At 45.9% G+C, this 16,864-nt stretch overlaps 1 protein-coding gene across 1 annotated transcript in view; it reads right to left on the reverse strand.

The window, feature by feature from the left end:
• The window catches only part of itpr2 (inositol 1,4,5-trisphosphate receptor, type 2), a 69,383-nt gene extending 59,061 nt beyond the window's left edge, over window positions 1-10,322 (reverse strand). The window contains exons 1-5 of the mRNA XM_030425891.1: window positions 9,815-10,322; window positions 2,823-2,893; window positions 2,392-2,510; window positions 2,211-2,297; window positions 837-995 (exon numbers count right to left, since the gene is read on the reverse strand). Coding sequence (XP_030281751.1) covers window positions 837-995; window positions 2,211-2,297; window positions 2,392-2,510; window positions 2,823-2,893; window positions 9,815-9,906 — 528 coding nt within the window. The 5' untranslated portion in view covers window positions 9,907-10,322. The remainder of the gene's footprint in view (window positions 1-836; window positions 996-2,210; window positions 2,298-2,391; window positions 2,511-2,822; window positions 2,894-9,814) is intronic.
• Window positions 10,323-16,864: the final 6,542 nt, after the last annotated feature.

Below are 16,864 nucleotides of genomic sequence, written 5' to 3' on the forward strand. Positions count from 1 at the left end.
CATAGAATAACAATCTCAATGTGATATTTTGTGGTGCGGATCAAAGATGGCTGACGTTAGAGGAAACATCGGAGAGATTCAGTCATGACGAAACATGTTTGAGCCTCAGACAGTCGCAGACGAGAAGTCTGTTCTGCATCAAAATCAGCAAAATCTTAGATGAATCAGGACGGAAAGTGTTGTTAGCATCTTTGATTTGTTGGTGTTGTTTTTTAGCTTGTTACTGGTACTTGTGAAAACAGCATTAGTGGTTGTGTATTAGACAGCAGTTGGCTTTTTGAAGTGCACAGACATTTCACCTTTCAGTGGAGCAACGTGAAAACACCTCTCGAGTGATAAATGTTGCACACAAGTCAGTAAAATCAATGTCAGGCATTTTAGAGGACATAAACATAAGAAAAAAACTTGTTTTATGAGTGGAGGGGAACTTTAAACACATATTAAAATAAAGTGAAGCAGTATCAGTGACATACAGTGGATAGAAAGTCACATCCGGGGGGGGATGTTTTTAAAGCTCAACCTAGAAGCCTACATGCATTGGGGAGGTCGGTGTATCCATGCTTTGTACATGATATTCTGTGTCTGACTGAATAATGCACAAACACCATGCACAATCAAGAGCAATACCTTTAACCATAGGATGCTAAAGCCAAAAGGGGAAGGACAAAATCAGAAATGTTACTGGAACAGGACGAACAATGAACTGACAGTGTACAGGATGAAAAAAGTCGGCTCAAACGCCAAACGACATACGACATCTGCTCGTAACAGAGAGGAAAGTCAAGTTGCTGTTCACGACTTCCTGTCTATAGAAAGGTGAGTGGAGGTGGACCTACATTGTCTCCTTCGCTGCGGAGCTTCCAGAAGGGCTGGATGTAGAACCAGGAGCCCTCGTTACCGGCCGGGTCCAAAGAAACCCGCATGGCGTTCTTCTCCAGCAGAGCGGGAAGACGCTTGTTCACCGTCAGGTACTTGTTACTCTTAATGTGCAGGAGCTGAGCGAGAAGAATCGAGGTGTTTAAATACTTCAAGAGCAGCAAGGGATGAAGTGTTAGAAGTATTACACCGCTGTAGAAATACTTTAAGTTAAATTGTCAGTGGCATAACATATTATATCATCAGATTATTATCACTACAGATGCTCCAGAAGAAGCTGAATATAATCTGACACATTTCCTCCAGTGATGAATGTCAGCGGCTGTTGCATTGTGGGTAACGAAGGTGGCAGGTTCTCATTAAGGACGGTTTTTAAAAGCAAATGATCAAAATCAACACAGCAGAACCGTTTTTACTCCACGCATTTTTCTTCCTTTCCAAATCCCGATGGCTTCATTACCCATAATGCAATGTAGCCACTGAGTGACACTTGAGGCAATTCATCAGATTACACGCAGCTTCGTCTGGAGCCACAAAATACTTTATAACACTTTTTTCACATATGCAGCAGAACTCCCCAAGGACTGGAAATAAGCAAGTTACCGTTTAATTTTTCTGTCCATCTACTAATCAATTAACCGAGTGATCGTTTCAGCTGCTCTCCATATTTCTCGTGTGTCAAAATCTAAATGTGTAAAGTAACTAGTCCACTAGAGCTGTCATATAATTCTGAACAGCAGTGGAGTAGAAGTAGCAAGTTGTATGAAAAGGAAATACTCAAGTGAAGTAGAAGTACCTCGAAGTGCTTGAGTTAATGTATATAATTACCTTCTGCCACTGTACAAAAGTAACAACAGATCTACATTTTGGGAAAAAAGCAGCTGTTGGTTTTCACCTCCAGTAACTCCTTGTTTGATTCAACAGAGATTTACTATTCAATTCTATTAGACTTCATTTGAAGAGGTGTGTGTAGAAGCACATGACACATTTCCTGATTCCATTTAACAAACACGGGCCGAATTAAACCAGCGTTTAAAGTCAATCCTGATACATTTCTTATTGATCAGGCTGAAGCAGTGGAACAATGGAGACTGCCCTGGATGCATTTCGTAACATCAGTTGAATATGTAACTGCTTTTCCTGATTTAGTTTCCGGAAAACAAGTCTCACAGAAACCAAATTTGACCGCTGTGAGCTTCCACGGTGTTGCCTGAGGTGTCAGGGATTTGATGACTGTAACGTAACCTTGGTAAACAAGAAAACAAGAGCAAGGCTCCGGACTCGAGACAATCTGGCGCCGCGGGTGTTGGTGTTGCTGGAGAGGTGGACGGTACCTGGATGACGTTACTGTATTTGACAACTTCTCCGAGGAGCTTCTTGTTCTCCGACTCGTTCTGCTTCTGCTCCAGCTCTGCTGCATGCTGAGTGATGAAACAGAGGTCGACTCAAGCTTTTGGGGTGCAAATGAAAAAAGGGAGATCGAGAAGAGAAGCATAATGAGACAAAAGGTTCTACCTGTAACTTCTTAAACAGGTCCGCCTGCGTGTTGTTGTTCCCTTGTTTTCCTTGTTTGGCCTTCCAGAACTGCTTCTGGGCCGAGTATCTGTTCATGGGACACACCTTGAAGAGGCAATCTGCAGAGGAAGAGAGGCATTCAGGCACACGGGAGTCGCTCTCAGGGAGTCGGCTTTAGTGCCACCCAAAGGTCTTAACGTGGTGGAGCCGCATTTTTTGAGGTTAATGGGTATTTACCCACCGGAGGCCTGCAGAGTCACTTAAACACATGAAAGCTTCTCTAAAACCACAATGTTGTGTTACATAACAGTGAGCGCCAAGGATCAGGTCAGCCTCGACAGTTTAAACAAGTGTGTGTCTGTGTGTGTGTGTGTGTGTGGGTGTGTGTGTGTTTAACCTTGAACCAGTGTGACTAGTACATTTCTACTCACCTCTGAACTTTTTGGGCGGGTTGGCCAGATCTCCTGCATCAGGCTGGACCACACACCTGTCGTCGACAAGCCTGCAGAGAAGAGCACAAAATGACCACGTCTAAATTAAATTATTTGACATGATTTAATTCATACATAAATGATAATGAGTTTCACGTTACAGCGATCCTGCTGCGCGTGACACAACGCAAGCCGATTGTTAATGATACGTCGACAAAAAACAGCAATTATATATTTCTATTCACTGAATGGTTGTGTTTGTTTCACAGAATTTGACAGGTTAAATACAACAAAATAAACCTCTTTATCACACACACTGGCTGCAACGTGTCCATGTGCACGTGTGCCATCACTGCAATCTATAACAGACATGACTGAACGGACAGAAAGCAGAACAGTCCTGGAGTTTCGTATTTAAAAGGAAGGAAACAAATTCGCGCCACCAATGATCTGAATAAATTCACATTAGTTTACACCACAAGGAGTCATAAAGTTGTGACTCTGGTAACTTATCACAACAGGAAGCAATACAATATACTGTAGTAACATTTTAAAGGGACCCTGTTGACTTTGTTTTAACCTCAGCAGCATTTTTGGGTCCTTGTTTTGTCTCGTGTGATCCACAGTGATACGTAGTGCAGCCGGTGGTTTCACACGATTTCAGAGGTGGATTTAATGTGTCAAGAAATGCAGCAATGCACCAACAAAGATGTAAACGACACAGGAATTAAAACACTTTGCATCTAAAGTGTCTAAATCCTTAAAAGAGACGAGAGTAAACCCAGAAATAACATCAGGAACCTGAAAATGTCTCCTTTAATCTTTATGCAAATGTTCTATTGGCCATTAAACTTAAACACAAAGATGGCATAAGTTGCGGTCTAATTGTGGTATTACAGTCAAATGCGAATACACAACACACAGTCTCAGACCGCTTCTAAAACCCATCATTTGAATACACGGTTCAGAAACCACACCGGCTCCACCGCCGGCTGCCTGAAGCCTCCTGCAGGATGAAAAAGCTGCACAGGCGAAATATAATAAAGAATGACGTCACTGTGCAGCATCATGTCCATCTCCTCGGTGCTCGCCCGGTATCTGGACTGACGCTCTGAACATTTCTGGATGGAGATCATCGAATTTTATGCCGCTTTGATCTCCGCTTTTCAAGCCCAGCGGGGGGAGGGGGGGGGGGGGGGGGGGGGGGGGTCTGCTCGGGCTTGTGGTTTGAATCGAGGTAGATAAAACGACATCCATGTTTTCTGAGGCCTCCACAGAGTGCAGAGTGCAAGTGGGCGGAGAGAAAGTATATCTCACGGTACATCCATAGGCAAAACCAGAAATCAACATGGTTGAAAATGCTGAATGAAGCTTTGAAGGGTGAATTGTTCTCTGAGGATTGAGCTCCTCTGCTGTATGTGAGTGTAGCGAACGCAGGCCACGGTTGGCTACTGCCACCAGAGGAAACCATGTGGTTTCTGTGCAGGGTTGATTAGAGGGCGCTGGAAGGGTGTCATCCAGTTAATAACAGCCTTGTTTACCCACATCCAAGACTTCTTATCTAATCGTTTAACCTACTAGGGATGTTTTATTGACAGTTTAGTGAAAGATTACTTTGCAGCTGATGACTGACAGGAATTAATGGCACAAGTGAACACTGTGACAAGTGTGATGGGCATTCCTTACAGCCTCGTTTACCACATTCATGAAAACATGCATTTATCTGTCCAAGGACACTTTGTGGCGGGGACATGAGGGGCGAGGATAACGTCTTTTTTAAAAAGGACCTGTCAAGCATTTTTAAGAGCAAGTAATTTCTAAATTAAGGGCCAGTAAATCATATAGATGGTCATATCTATCAGTCTAACATGTATTAGGGACTGTATGAGATCACAGTAGTTGAATATGAATCAAAATCCATTGAATCTTAGTTATCCTTTATTGGTGGGAGCAAGTTTTTAGCTCATTTCAAAAAGGGGTGGGGGATGTTTCCTTTGCAGGCGTCACATCACATCTCAGCGGGTCGAGATGAGCTGTATCCGATGACATGAAGTCTGTCTTGTCGTCGGATGACTTACGGCAGTGTAAATGAAAGCAGGCGCAGAGTGTTAATCCCAGGTTTAAAAACGGCTTTCAGAAAACCGTGTTAAACAAGTTTCATTTCAGCCGCCTGTGTTAGCAGTCAACACTCGGAGGACTGAAGGTGACGGCGCACATAAAAGCCGGGATGGCAGAGAGCCCATTATTTAGTGGGACTGGAGGGAAGACAATGAAGGTGGGGAAAAAAAAGAGCGGACTGGCGAACATAAAGACCTAAAAATGTCAAAGTTGTCAAAGGAGAGGAGAGTCTTACTTGTGACTCAGTTTAAAGTGTGCTGCAGCCGCGAAATCATCTTTATTTCATTTGTTTTAGTAAAAGAAAGTGTTGGAATTTGTTCTTCCTGTCAGTAAATCCTTGTTTTCACGCTCCCACTCGTTGGAGTTGCTTTTAACACACTGATCTGAAGTTACACCTGCCGTATTTCACACTGCTGGAGTAACTCTGACTCTCAAACCTTTAGGAACTCGGGTTCAGTCAAGTCACGACAGGCCTGAAGATGAGCAGACCACGTCTTAGAGAGCAAACGTGAGAAAATCTGGTGTGAACGTTTACTTAAGTTCAAGAGCAAGGTTTAATATCATGTGTGTAAAGCTAGCGAGGGCAAAGGTCACAGTGTTCACGGTGTGTGAGAGACTCCTCACGTGACGGACACATACGGCTTTAAACCGGAGAGATGTTGCAACTTCGACCTGTTGAAAACACACTCTATATAACACCAGCTGCGAGTTTTCTATATCAAACACTCCACGTCATCCCGCTCCCTTTATCCCACTCGCGCCAGAGGCCGAGGTGCACAAGCCCGTCCATTCATCCCGTCCACTGAGGAGAAACATAATGCGATGGACAATTCCTCCGATTCATACAAAGCTGGCAGCCGCGCAGGAGCGAGCCGAGGCGCTTCCTATTCATGCCACGGCACTTGATCGGCGTCGAATCCACAGGCTGTGTATTATTTCCTGCGACTCTGTATCAGTTACATCTAAATGAGAGACAATAGAGCCCCGGCAGGAAGCAGAATCGAGTGCTAAATGGCTAGAACAGGAAAGGCTCTCTGGAAAAGTCCCCCGAGCTCATAAATAAGTAACCTTAAGTCCGCACAGAGCCGAGCTTTAGTTCAAACAGGGAGGCTTCGACAGGGCCCGGCACTCACCGCCGGCGCAACAGTTTGCTCTGTAACCGAGTTAAACATGAACCGATGATAAATCCGCCAGGTCAGACAGGGGAGAGCTAAATTTAGCTCCACCGCTTGCGGGGGCAACCTGAGACAACAACAGGAAAAAATAATACCGTACGTAATGCTGAGCGGCGGGTCTGATATGATTCTAACGTTGAAGGTGAAGGGCGACATCCGTCAGAAAAGTGTTGGTGGGTGAGCGGTTTTACAACTAATGTGTGTCGCTGCCTGTTTCGACCTGCTGATAAAGCAGCTGAGCAATCTAAGATGAGTCATTCGCGCTCTCATTAACTGCACCCTGTCATTATTTCAACACTCTAGGAACATAATCATATAGAAATAAAATTATCACCCTTGTCTTAACGGGAAAACTGCACCAAAACGAGGCCTTTCTGATGATTTAAACATGTGGCAGGAGATCCAAAACACAGAGGTCGCTAATGGATCCGATCAGCCAGACGACCTCGTGAGAAACTCAAATGTCATTCGGTGTTTGCAATGTTTATTATATCTCTCGTCTCCTCCGTGCACAATAAAGTGGACTGAAACACAAAAAACTGCAGCAAAATGAACCTCTGACGATTAAAAAAAAAACAAACGTGGCGGGAGATCCAAGACACGGAGGTCAACAACGACGGATCTGATCAGCCAGAAACCATAAGGAACTCAAAGGTCGTCTGGCTTCAGAGTGTTTGCAATGAAAGGCGTGTGAGGAACTCACAGATTTAAAATGTTATCCTGAGCAAACACGGGCATGAGCAGCCTTGTGCAGCCGAGGTTACACTGTGCTCACAGTGGGCCGTGGCGAGCTCGCTTTCCTGGGCCTTGGCGAGCTCTCTGGCCCTCGATAAAAAAAAACACTCAGCGCTCCTGTCAAACTATAAGTTATGGAGTCGCTGATAAGAGTTTCCCGGCTTCGTTTCACCACAACAGGAGCTGCACAAACAATCGGCCGCTCTACACTTTTGCATTTTTGAATTGTACTGCGTGGTACTGCTTGCTGCGCACATTTACTTTGGCACCGGCTTTTAAAGATAGGGAGGATTTCATGAAAACGCTGAGGCAGATAGTGAGGCCGGGAGCATTGTTGTCCATCTACTCACTCAACAGCACAAGTGACTAAAGAGGAGCCAGCTGTGCTGTAGTTTCTGTTTCCGAGGAATTTACGGCTGAAACGTCAAGACTGAGAAACAGATTGGTGAGGAAAAGGGAGAGGAGGTGGGTGGGTGGGGCCGACTCATTCCTTCAGAGCCAGTCGGTCTCTCCGCGCTCGTTCTGCAGGCTCAGAGTGCAACCAGGAACCAGCCGAGACATTTCACCTCGCACTGACGTTTTTCAGCTGAGGAGGAACTACGGTCAAACAAAAAAACTGTCTGTCTGTGGTATTCATTTTTGTTGCACGGCTGTGTGGAGAACGGCGCCCGTGAACAGAAGTTTCAAATCACACCCACACACAGCTGAGCATGTGAATTCAGACTGACAACCGACTGACTGGATGACTTAGTTGGCGGAAAATTTTAAGAAACTCACATGACAAGTCAAAGTATTAACGGTCGGCTTGAAAAACACAAATATGCTTGTCAGCTATCCTGCAAAACTTCACTGATCGACTCTCTTGATTGTTATCGACTAAAAATGCACCCACGCCTACTAAAACCGGCAAATTCCGTATAAATGTTGCTGTCATTTCTTCTTTCCTGTCACTGTCCTCATCGTGTGAGCCCGAAGTCTGTAACCGCTGCTTTAAATGATGAAGATTTGTCAAATTGTAGCTCAGATCTCGTGTCTTTTATACTATTATCATTATGCTTCAAAGCTGAATTATGTCACAAAGCAGCTTTACAGTGAAGTAGTGTAATGCTAATGACACGCCCTGACCAACACAACTTCTTTTATAGATGTAAGAAAACATGATTGTTTGGTACAGACGCCAACAAAAGTCACATTAATCAGAATTCATCAGTTGTTTTAATTAGTTTCTTCTGTGAAAATGAAAATTGGGACGCAAAATGATCACTCTCACTCAATGAATCATATCATAATTGCAATATCTGTCAAAATAGTCCCAGTGTGAGTTTTTGACCGCATCTTGCAGCCTTCCTTCGGTGTGCAAGAAGTCAGCATGCTAACCAACTAGCCACATCCACTCTCTTGTGTTCGCTGTGTAAACGCCGAACGCTGGTCCCCGAGCTCGCTGCATGGCTAACTGAGCTAACAAGCTAACAGTAACATTAAGTACCATGAGTGCTATGAGGTGTAATGTTGAAGGACGAGGCTGACGACAGGAGATATAAGGTCGTGCCAGTGAACACAAGTGTTTATATTCGACATCACACGGCTGGATTTGTGTGTCCTTTGAATCAAAAAACGCATTAGAAGTGAAAAACACTCCGACGTACGGACACTAGACAGAATATAAACACATTAGGATATAAAGTTCTTCTTAACTGCAACCACATCTACCCTCGCATACAAATACAGTAACCTTACCTCAAGTTACGGTAAAGACTGACTAACATTTAGACCCAATTAGCAGCCAGCAGCACCTAAAGTAAAGGCCTCAGTCACTGCGCTGTGTGTATACGCTTATAGGATTATACGCAAGAAGCTGCAGATTTCTTTAGGGTGTGTAAACTCTAAATATTGACTCGGGCATGTGTGACATCATGCTGCAGGTGGAGGACGTAGCGAGCAGCATGGAGAAAGACTGAATGGATATAAAACAGCGATCACTCCTCTGTTACGTCTCTGTGTCGGCCTCGGCCTCAATGAGTCTCTCAAACAGAATATCAGAATCACATGTTTAGTCTGATTAACATCGCACTTCTCCAACTTTTTCTTCCTGTTCCCATGAACTCCAAGCTGTGTCACTCTCTGTAGCTCCCTCCTCCTCCTCCTCCTCCTCCTCCTCCTCTCTTTTCATTCAGGCTCCCCTCCTGATGGAAGGGGACATCCACCTCTCGTGGCCCCTGCTGCCTCACATACTGACGGACCCGGATCGTCAAACCCTGGTCTCTGCGGGATCATTGCTCTCATCATTATATCTGTATCTCTGTCAAATCTGGTGCCTTTCCACGCTGATATTTCCTGTTTTACCGATAACGATCTTGCGGTGGCCTCTTCCAGGTCACCACGGTGGTGGACAGGCGGTCATGTGGCTCAGGCTCAACGTCTCCTGGATCCACAAACTTCACATATACTTTAAGCTCCTACATCTTTTTTTTTTAAATCCCCATGTTAAAGGGTTTGTTTTCTCAATATGGAAAGCGTTTCCCTCACTCCAATCGAGGGTTTAAGGACAGATTTGATCTTATTTCTCTATGGTCCCCCCACTGACACCTCCTCATGTCCCTCTCCGGTCCCCGAACCCTACTTTGGAGGGGGGGGGGGCCACAGATGGAGGAGCCCTTCTTGTGAGCAGCACCACTTTGTGTACCTGGAGCAACACGCTGCTTTGCATTCCTGTTACATTTGCGTAGAGTTTCCTGAGAGGCAGCGCGCTGACGGGCCTTGGCCACAAGTCGCACACTTTCACACTCGGGCACTTTTTCTTTTCTTTTCCTTGTTAAACTGCCCAAGTGAACACATTTAGGATTAATAAAATAATAGTGAGGAGTGGGAGAGATGTGAAGTGAGAGCAGCAAGAGATAGACGAGGATTAATATCCATATGGACCGGGTCAGTGCGCAGAGAGACAGAGAGAGAGGAGGAACATACCCCAAAGTACTGATGAAGCCATTCACCGAGCCTTCCGCGTACAGAGACACAATGTCTCCGATGTGAAGGAAACTCGACCTGTGCTCTGACATTTTTCACTGGTCGTTTGGTTCGTTTCCCATTTAGAAAGAAGTGTGTGCAGGCAGGTCTTCTCTCCGGACTTGAAGGGACCCCACCGCGTTACAGCTCCTCCGCCTCAGCAGCAGCAGCAGCAGTCCTCGGATCCACCTTCATTCCTTCCAGATCTGCGTTTCCATCGAGTCGATTTGAGGGGAAAAGGCGAAAGTGCATAACAAGAAAAACTGGTGACGCTGCTTTTCTTTTTCGCCTTTTGGGGGAAAACGCAATGTTTGAAAGAGTTAGTCAACTTCTTCCTGTATGTCAGTCAGACCGGAGAGGGCTCTTCTTCACATCCACTTGAGGGGGAGGAGACTGCTGCTGTCAGGGCTGTGAGCGAATTCCGTTCAGTGACATGTTTTTGTTTTTATCCGGAGCAGGAAGACTTGTGCTCATTCATCGGTCACCCCGAGTTGTGAGTGGAGGCACTCAGTGTGTCTGCTGCTGCTGGAGGGTCAGACCTCTGATGGATGTTGGACACATGGAGGATACTTTCTGTTTCCGTTGGATTTAAACATTTTAATATCCGTCATATTCTCTGTGTGCAGATGGCTTTATAGAAATCCAAACTGCTGAAATGGGGAAAAAAACGACTTGTAATACATGCTTTTATTGTGAAAAGCAGCAGGATTAAACGTTTTAGTCAATTCAGTCTTAAACATCGTTAAAATCAGTGAGGATTATTTCATGACGTCATAGTTGTATAACTTATTCACTTATTTCATTTTGTTTTAACATTTAACACTTTATGTCGGCGTTTAAGTGCGAATTAAAGGTGCACTCTGTAGTTTTGGAGAATGAATTGTAATCAGAAGAGTTTGTTTTTTATGTCTAAACAAACTAAATAAACACTCTGTTTGATTTCACGACTGAATGAACTGAATAAACAAATACTGTTTTACTTTGTATACATGTGGCGGACCCTGCCACCTCTCTACAAACAGTGTTCTTGAGATCATGTTTTCCTCTGAGAGCAGCTGGTTTACTCAGTCATGGAAGAAAATAATATTTCTGAGTTTGTATTGTTACCTCATTATTATTATTATTAATGGGTCCAGAATTTCATCTTTAAAACTACACACAGGTCCTTAAATGCAGGTAAAAACAACAACAGCATATCACTTTTTTAACATTAAAAAGAATAAAGGATATTTTAACAGTTGGATGAAGGCGATAATAATGCCCTGCACAGGAAATCAGGTTTCTTCTCTGCACTTAGTTTTTGAAAACAGCAGCAAAAAGCCAGAGTGAGTTTGTTTTTTGTTGTTTTCGGTCATTAAGGTTCCTCCAGCTGCAGCAGGAGCCACTGAAACTTCGTCTCATGCACATGTCGCAACAGCTGTGGTGCATTTTTGTGCCATGATGAAGATGTAGTGTCTGTGTTTCTTCATTTTTTTTTTCTTATTTTATTGTGAAATGTTGTGTTTTGGACTCCAGGGCCACCGTACTGAATGACTGAACGCCAACAGTTCTCAGGCACCTGAACCTTACCTGAGTATATGTAGTTTAAGCTGCTTCATGCTTCTTGGTGCACTATTTTCTTTACAGCTACAATAACCAGTTACTTTTTAGATTGTACACATAAACCTTGTCAAAAACAATTAATTGTCAACGCTTTTACAAATACCAGCGTGTCCTTTGGCTCCTCTGCACGTGATGTCAGATCAGGTGTCCTTGAGTTGATGTACAGGAGAAACACATCTCCCCTCTTGAACGCATCATTTAAACAACAGGTTCAGTCTAAAAAAAAAGGCTAAAGTCACCCAATGTTTTCCAATAAATAACAGATTAGAGAAACATCCCTTTGACGCCTCGTCCTCTGAACTGAGAACCTCCAGGTACAAACCAGCAAACTGAAAATAAAGAAGTTAAAACCACCTCCACCTCAACAGTAACACGCTGCTCACACATCCACGCATCAGTATTCATATTCTTATAATGTTACACATGCTAATAAATGAGACTTTCATCCAGGATGACTACTTTTAAATACTTAAAGTGCATTTAATATGGTTTTGCATGAAGGACTTGTGTGTATTGACATTGTCGTAGCCGTCGTCTTACTTAACAACAGCACCTGGATACTTTTAGAGGCTCTAATGGTGAAGATGATAATGATGATAATGATGATAATGATGGTGATGTTTCTGTGGAAGAGACAAAAAAATGCCTCATGTTCGATCACGACACGTCGACATTAAACATCTAAAGGAAAGAGACAACATTAATGTAATTATATCTGATGTTCAGTGATCTCATTCATAGAAGAAGTGAGACAGAGGCCTGTGAAGAACAAGTGGTTCTGGACACACTGATGCACCACCTGTGTTGATCCAGAAGGGGCCGCACGGGTTCTGACTCAGCTGCGCTGTCATCCCATTATTGGACCTGTGTCGCCCCCTAGTGTTCTGAACCAGCAGGTAACTCCCCTGCTCCCCCACCTCCTTTTAATTTGTCTGTGTTTTAAATACAGACAAGCAGGACAGACAAGATTGTTTCACACTGATGCCAACAGTCCTCAGGTGTATGCACAGTCTGCAGGTGAGACACAGTATCACACATCTGAATCTTTAGGGTCTGATCCAAACATGTAGCGATCAGAGTGATGATAGTCCACAACATTCAGCCCAAACTGTCTCAGGGTTATATTAACAAAATGCAAATTATTCTTCAGAGGAGTCAGTGGAACCAGAGGAGACGACAGAGGTGCATGATGGTCGACTCTGAAGTGGTTTGTACATCCTGCTCTGACATCACAGATTACTCCTGACCTTTAAATGCACTGACAGTTATTATTTGATGTTGCCACACAAACTGGTTTTCCTGCCCGGAAGCCACATGTTTACAGCCTCGGTGTGCCGAACAGACGTCACGATACAACACCTGTAACTGGACGGCACTTCAGTCTCCATCACCGTTTTATTGGGCAAGAAAAACACGGACGAATCGACCTTTATTGTCAAATCTGTCACACAATGTTCTGAAAGAAAACAACAAAAGCTTTTCACAGTACTGTAATCTTATACATCAGTATGAGTTTCAGCGACTTTACTTTGCTGTTTACATTTTAAGCTACTTCAGATCTCCACTCCACTCACTTTAAGAGGCAACTGTAATTTCATACTCGCAACCTTTATTTAACAACTCGATTAATGAATAAAATATGATGTAGTTAAACACATTCAACTACCCAACATCTATTTTAGGTACATAACATTATCTTAATCTGGATCACAAATTTGTCTTCTTCCTGCTCCTGGTTTGTTCATCGAACATGTGTAAGTACGTTGAGAAAAAGTGTACAACTGCTTTGTTTTTTCATTCAAAACTTAAATGAGTGAAGTAAAAACAGTGTGAATCACCTGCGACATTAACATGCCGCGTACATGTTAATGCATCAGTGATTTTGCTATACAATGTATATAAATCATAGAAAATAACACATTTGTTTTTTTTGTTATTATAGAATAGGTGTAGTAGTAGGCTTACGTCTTCCACCGAGGCTGACAGAATTATATATTATATTTTATTTTTTAAAGAATTTCCAGTATGTGATGAGATTAGACATACTGAAAAGATATCAAACAGAAGATGAACAATACAATAAACACAATGTGAACCAGAAGCATTAATGTATCCGAGAAGTTCTCTGTGGAAACTGGCGACTTAGTTCCATTTTCTGTGACAATGATCTGACACAAGTTTATTGAACAAAAAGTATTGATTGAACAAGCCCAGTTATTGTTCCTGTAGAGAGGGGGAGGGAGGGAGGGAGGGAGGACAGAAAGGGAGAGAGAGGAGAGACAGGGAGGAGGGAGAGGGAGGGTAGGGGGAAGAGAAAGAGAGGGAGAAGAGAGACATAGAGGGGGAGAGAAGGGGGAGACACAGATAGGAGAGGGAGAAAGAGAGCGGGGGGGAGAGAAAGGGAGAGAGAGGGAGAGAGAGAGGAGAGAGGGGAGAGAGAGAGAGGGAAAGAGAGAGGGGAGAGAGAGAGGGAGAGAGGGGGGAGAGAGGGGAGAGAGAGGGGGGAGAGAGAGAGAGGGAGGGAGGGGAGAGAGAGGGAGAGAGAGAGGGAGAGAGGGAGAGAGGGGAGAGAGAGGGGGAGAGAGAGGGGAGAGAGAGAGGGAGAGAGAGGGGGGAGAGAAAGGGAGAGAGATGGAGAGAGGGAGGAGAGGAGAGGAGAGAGAGAGAGGGAGAGAGAGGAGAGAGAGGGGGGAGAGAGAGAGGGAGAGAGAGAGGGAGGAGAGAGAGGGAAAGAGAGGGGAGAGAGAGAGAGGGAGAGAGGGGAGAGAGAGGGGAGAGAGAGAGGGAGAGAGAGAGGGAGAGAGAGAGAGAGGAAGAGAGGGGAGAGAGAGAGAGGGAAAGAGAGGGGGGAGAGAGAGGGAGAGAGAGAGGGAGAGAGAGGGGAGAGAGTGGGGGGAAAGAGAGGGGAGAGAGAGGGGAGAGAGAGAGGGAAAGAGAGGGGAGAGAGAGGGGAGAGAGAGAGGGAAAGAGAGGGGGGGAGAGAGAGGGGAGAGAGAGAGGGAGAGAGAGAGGGAGAGAGAGAGGGAAAGAGAGGGGGGGAGAGAGAGGGAGAGAGAGAGGGAGAGAGAGGGGAGAGAGAGGGGGGAAAGAGAGGGAGAGAGAGAGGGAGGGGAGGGAGAGAGAGAGGGAGAGAGAGAGGGGAGAGAGAGAGGGAGGGGAGGGAGAGAGAGAGGGGAGAGAGAGAGGGGGAAAGACACACACATACACACACACAGACACAGAGGAAGGGAAGATAGAAAGAGAGAGAGAGTGTGTGTTGATGGTGCAGGTCGCACCTTCCGAGCAGCTCCGGACAGTGAGACGCTCCACTCCCTCCTCCTCCTCCTCCTCCTCCTCCCCCCTCCTCCTCTCTCCTCCTCCTCCTCCTGGCGGCGCCACACCGACCTGTTCAGTTGCGTGTCGCTGCTGTTGGACGCTGAACTGTCGGCGGTGTTCACAGCGACGCTCGGAGCCTCTCAGCTCCGCGACACCCGCCGGCAGCTGCGGCTCTCTCCCCGGACACACTCACAGTCGTCGCGACGCAGAATGTGAGTAAAAACCAGACTGGTCACATTTGAACGAGTTTACTCTCAGACGCGTGTTTGTTTCTGATATCTGGTTTAATCCGAGGCTGTGAACTTTCTTCTCGGGGACGCCGCTGTTTCTTGTGTTACCTGCTCACCTCGTGGGTGTGACGAATGATCTGCTCCTCCATAAAACAATGAAACTCAGACAAAAGGGTGGGAAGAGAGAAAAAAGAAACGGAGAGAATGAAGAGCGACAGAGTGAAAGGAGAGAATCGATCCGAGTGTTTCAAAAGAACAATAGAGAGAGCTGGAACAAGGTGCAGGTCTGGCTCTTTGTGTCTCACAGCATGTCATGACAAACTGTGCTGATCACTGTGCTGATCACTGTACTGATCACTGTGCTGATCACTGAGCTGTGTACTCTGTGCGGGTCTCGACCTGTTGTCCTCCTGCTCTGTGCTTAAAGCTGCTTCACTGCCAGATGACCACGTTCAACCCGGTTCAAATCCCCTCAGAAGATTAGTTTTTGTGTTCAGCCTGCCTCGTTTTGCCTGTTGACATATTTTCTGCTTTTCTTTTCTCTCTCTCTCTTTCTCTTTCTCTCTCTTCTCCCCCCTCAGCAGCTGCAGAGGTGAATGGTGAGAACAGTGCTGGAATGCAACAGGATTATCATCTGACCTTAAACTCAAGAGGAGGAGGAAAAAAAAAAAAAAACCCAGGACCCCTAGATCGCTCGCCTTTTCCCTGATCTCTGCCGCACTACGATGCCTGTGAGGTTATAATGTCTGCGCTGAAGCACGTTATCCTACAAGACAAAGGCCAGGACGTGGAGAAGAGGCTGGACTGGAGTTACATCGAGTGGGACGAGAACGAAGATGTCAGCGCAGGCGTGGCCAACGCAGAGACACAAACGGACCGAGGTCCCTTTGAGGATAAGGAGTGTCAGACCAGCAACCCGGTCATCATGCACATAGACCTCACACGGACAAACTCCAAGCTGAGACACTCGTCCCTGGTGGACGGTGACGGCTTGGCGGCACCTTTCTTCCAGTTTGACCGGCAGGCTCCCGGGCGCATCTCCACGTCTCCCACCTTGAGGAGGATGAGGAGCACCCGGCGTCCCCTGACGGACGCCTGGGATCCTCTCAGGATGGGGAGCACCCGGGAGGAGCCTTCGACCGAGAGCACGCCGTCCCCTGTGAGCCCCCACAGGGTCAAGTCTCCTCTCGCGGCGAACCCCCTCTCTGACGGGGAGACGGGTCACGACCATCAGTCCGTCTCATCGTCCGGCCGACAGAGAACCAGATCGCACAGATCCCAGACTTTTGACAACGGCCTCACGTCCAAGAGACAAGAGTGTCACAGCGCTCGCCCGGCTCATAGCAATAACAAATTTGGATTTCCTGACAGTGAAGCACAGGTGAGACAGCTTCTCTCACCAGACATGTGCTGCCGAGAGTCCATCAATTCAGTGGTTACACATTCCTTCCCTTCCTTTCCCTCCTCTCCCCTCGGTTCCGCCCTTTGCCTCCTGCGGTGGTCGCTCACAATGCGAGCTTTTGACAGCAAATGAATCAGCAGTTACATGCACTGACAGCTCCGACCAAGCCCACTGCCCCCGGAGAGCCCTGGGAAGTGCTCTCCTCGGGCCCCCATTCACCGCAGTCAGCAGTCACCCAATAATGGAGGGGTCAGTGAGCGATGGAAAAAGATAATGGGAGGGGGGGGGGGGATCTATTCATCAGCCCGCGGTATTCAAGCGAGCACATTCTCAATAGAGTCCCGACATTCTCCTCAGATATCAGAGGCTTTTGAATGCAAGCGGCCACTTAAAAAACACTGATTCAAACTTGACCGGTCTTTGAAAGTGATACAGCGGGTGTCCTGAGCGGCAGGAGGCCTC

The sequence above is a fragment of the Sparus aurata genome, chromosome 8, assembly GCF_900880675.1.
Source record: "Sparus aurata chromosome 8, fSpaAur1.1, whole genome shotgun sequence".
Lineage (NCBI taxonomy): Eukaryota > Metazoa > Chordata > Actinopteri > Spariformes > Sparidae > Sparus > Sparus aurata.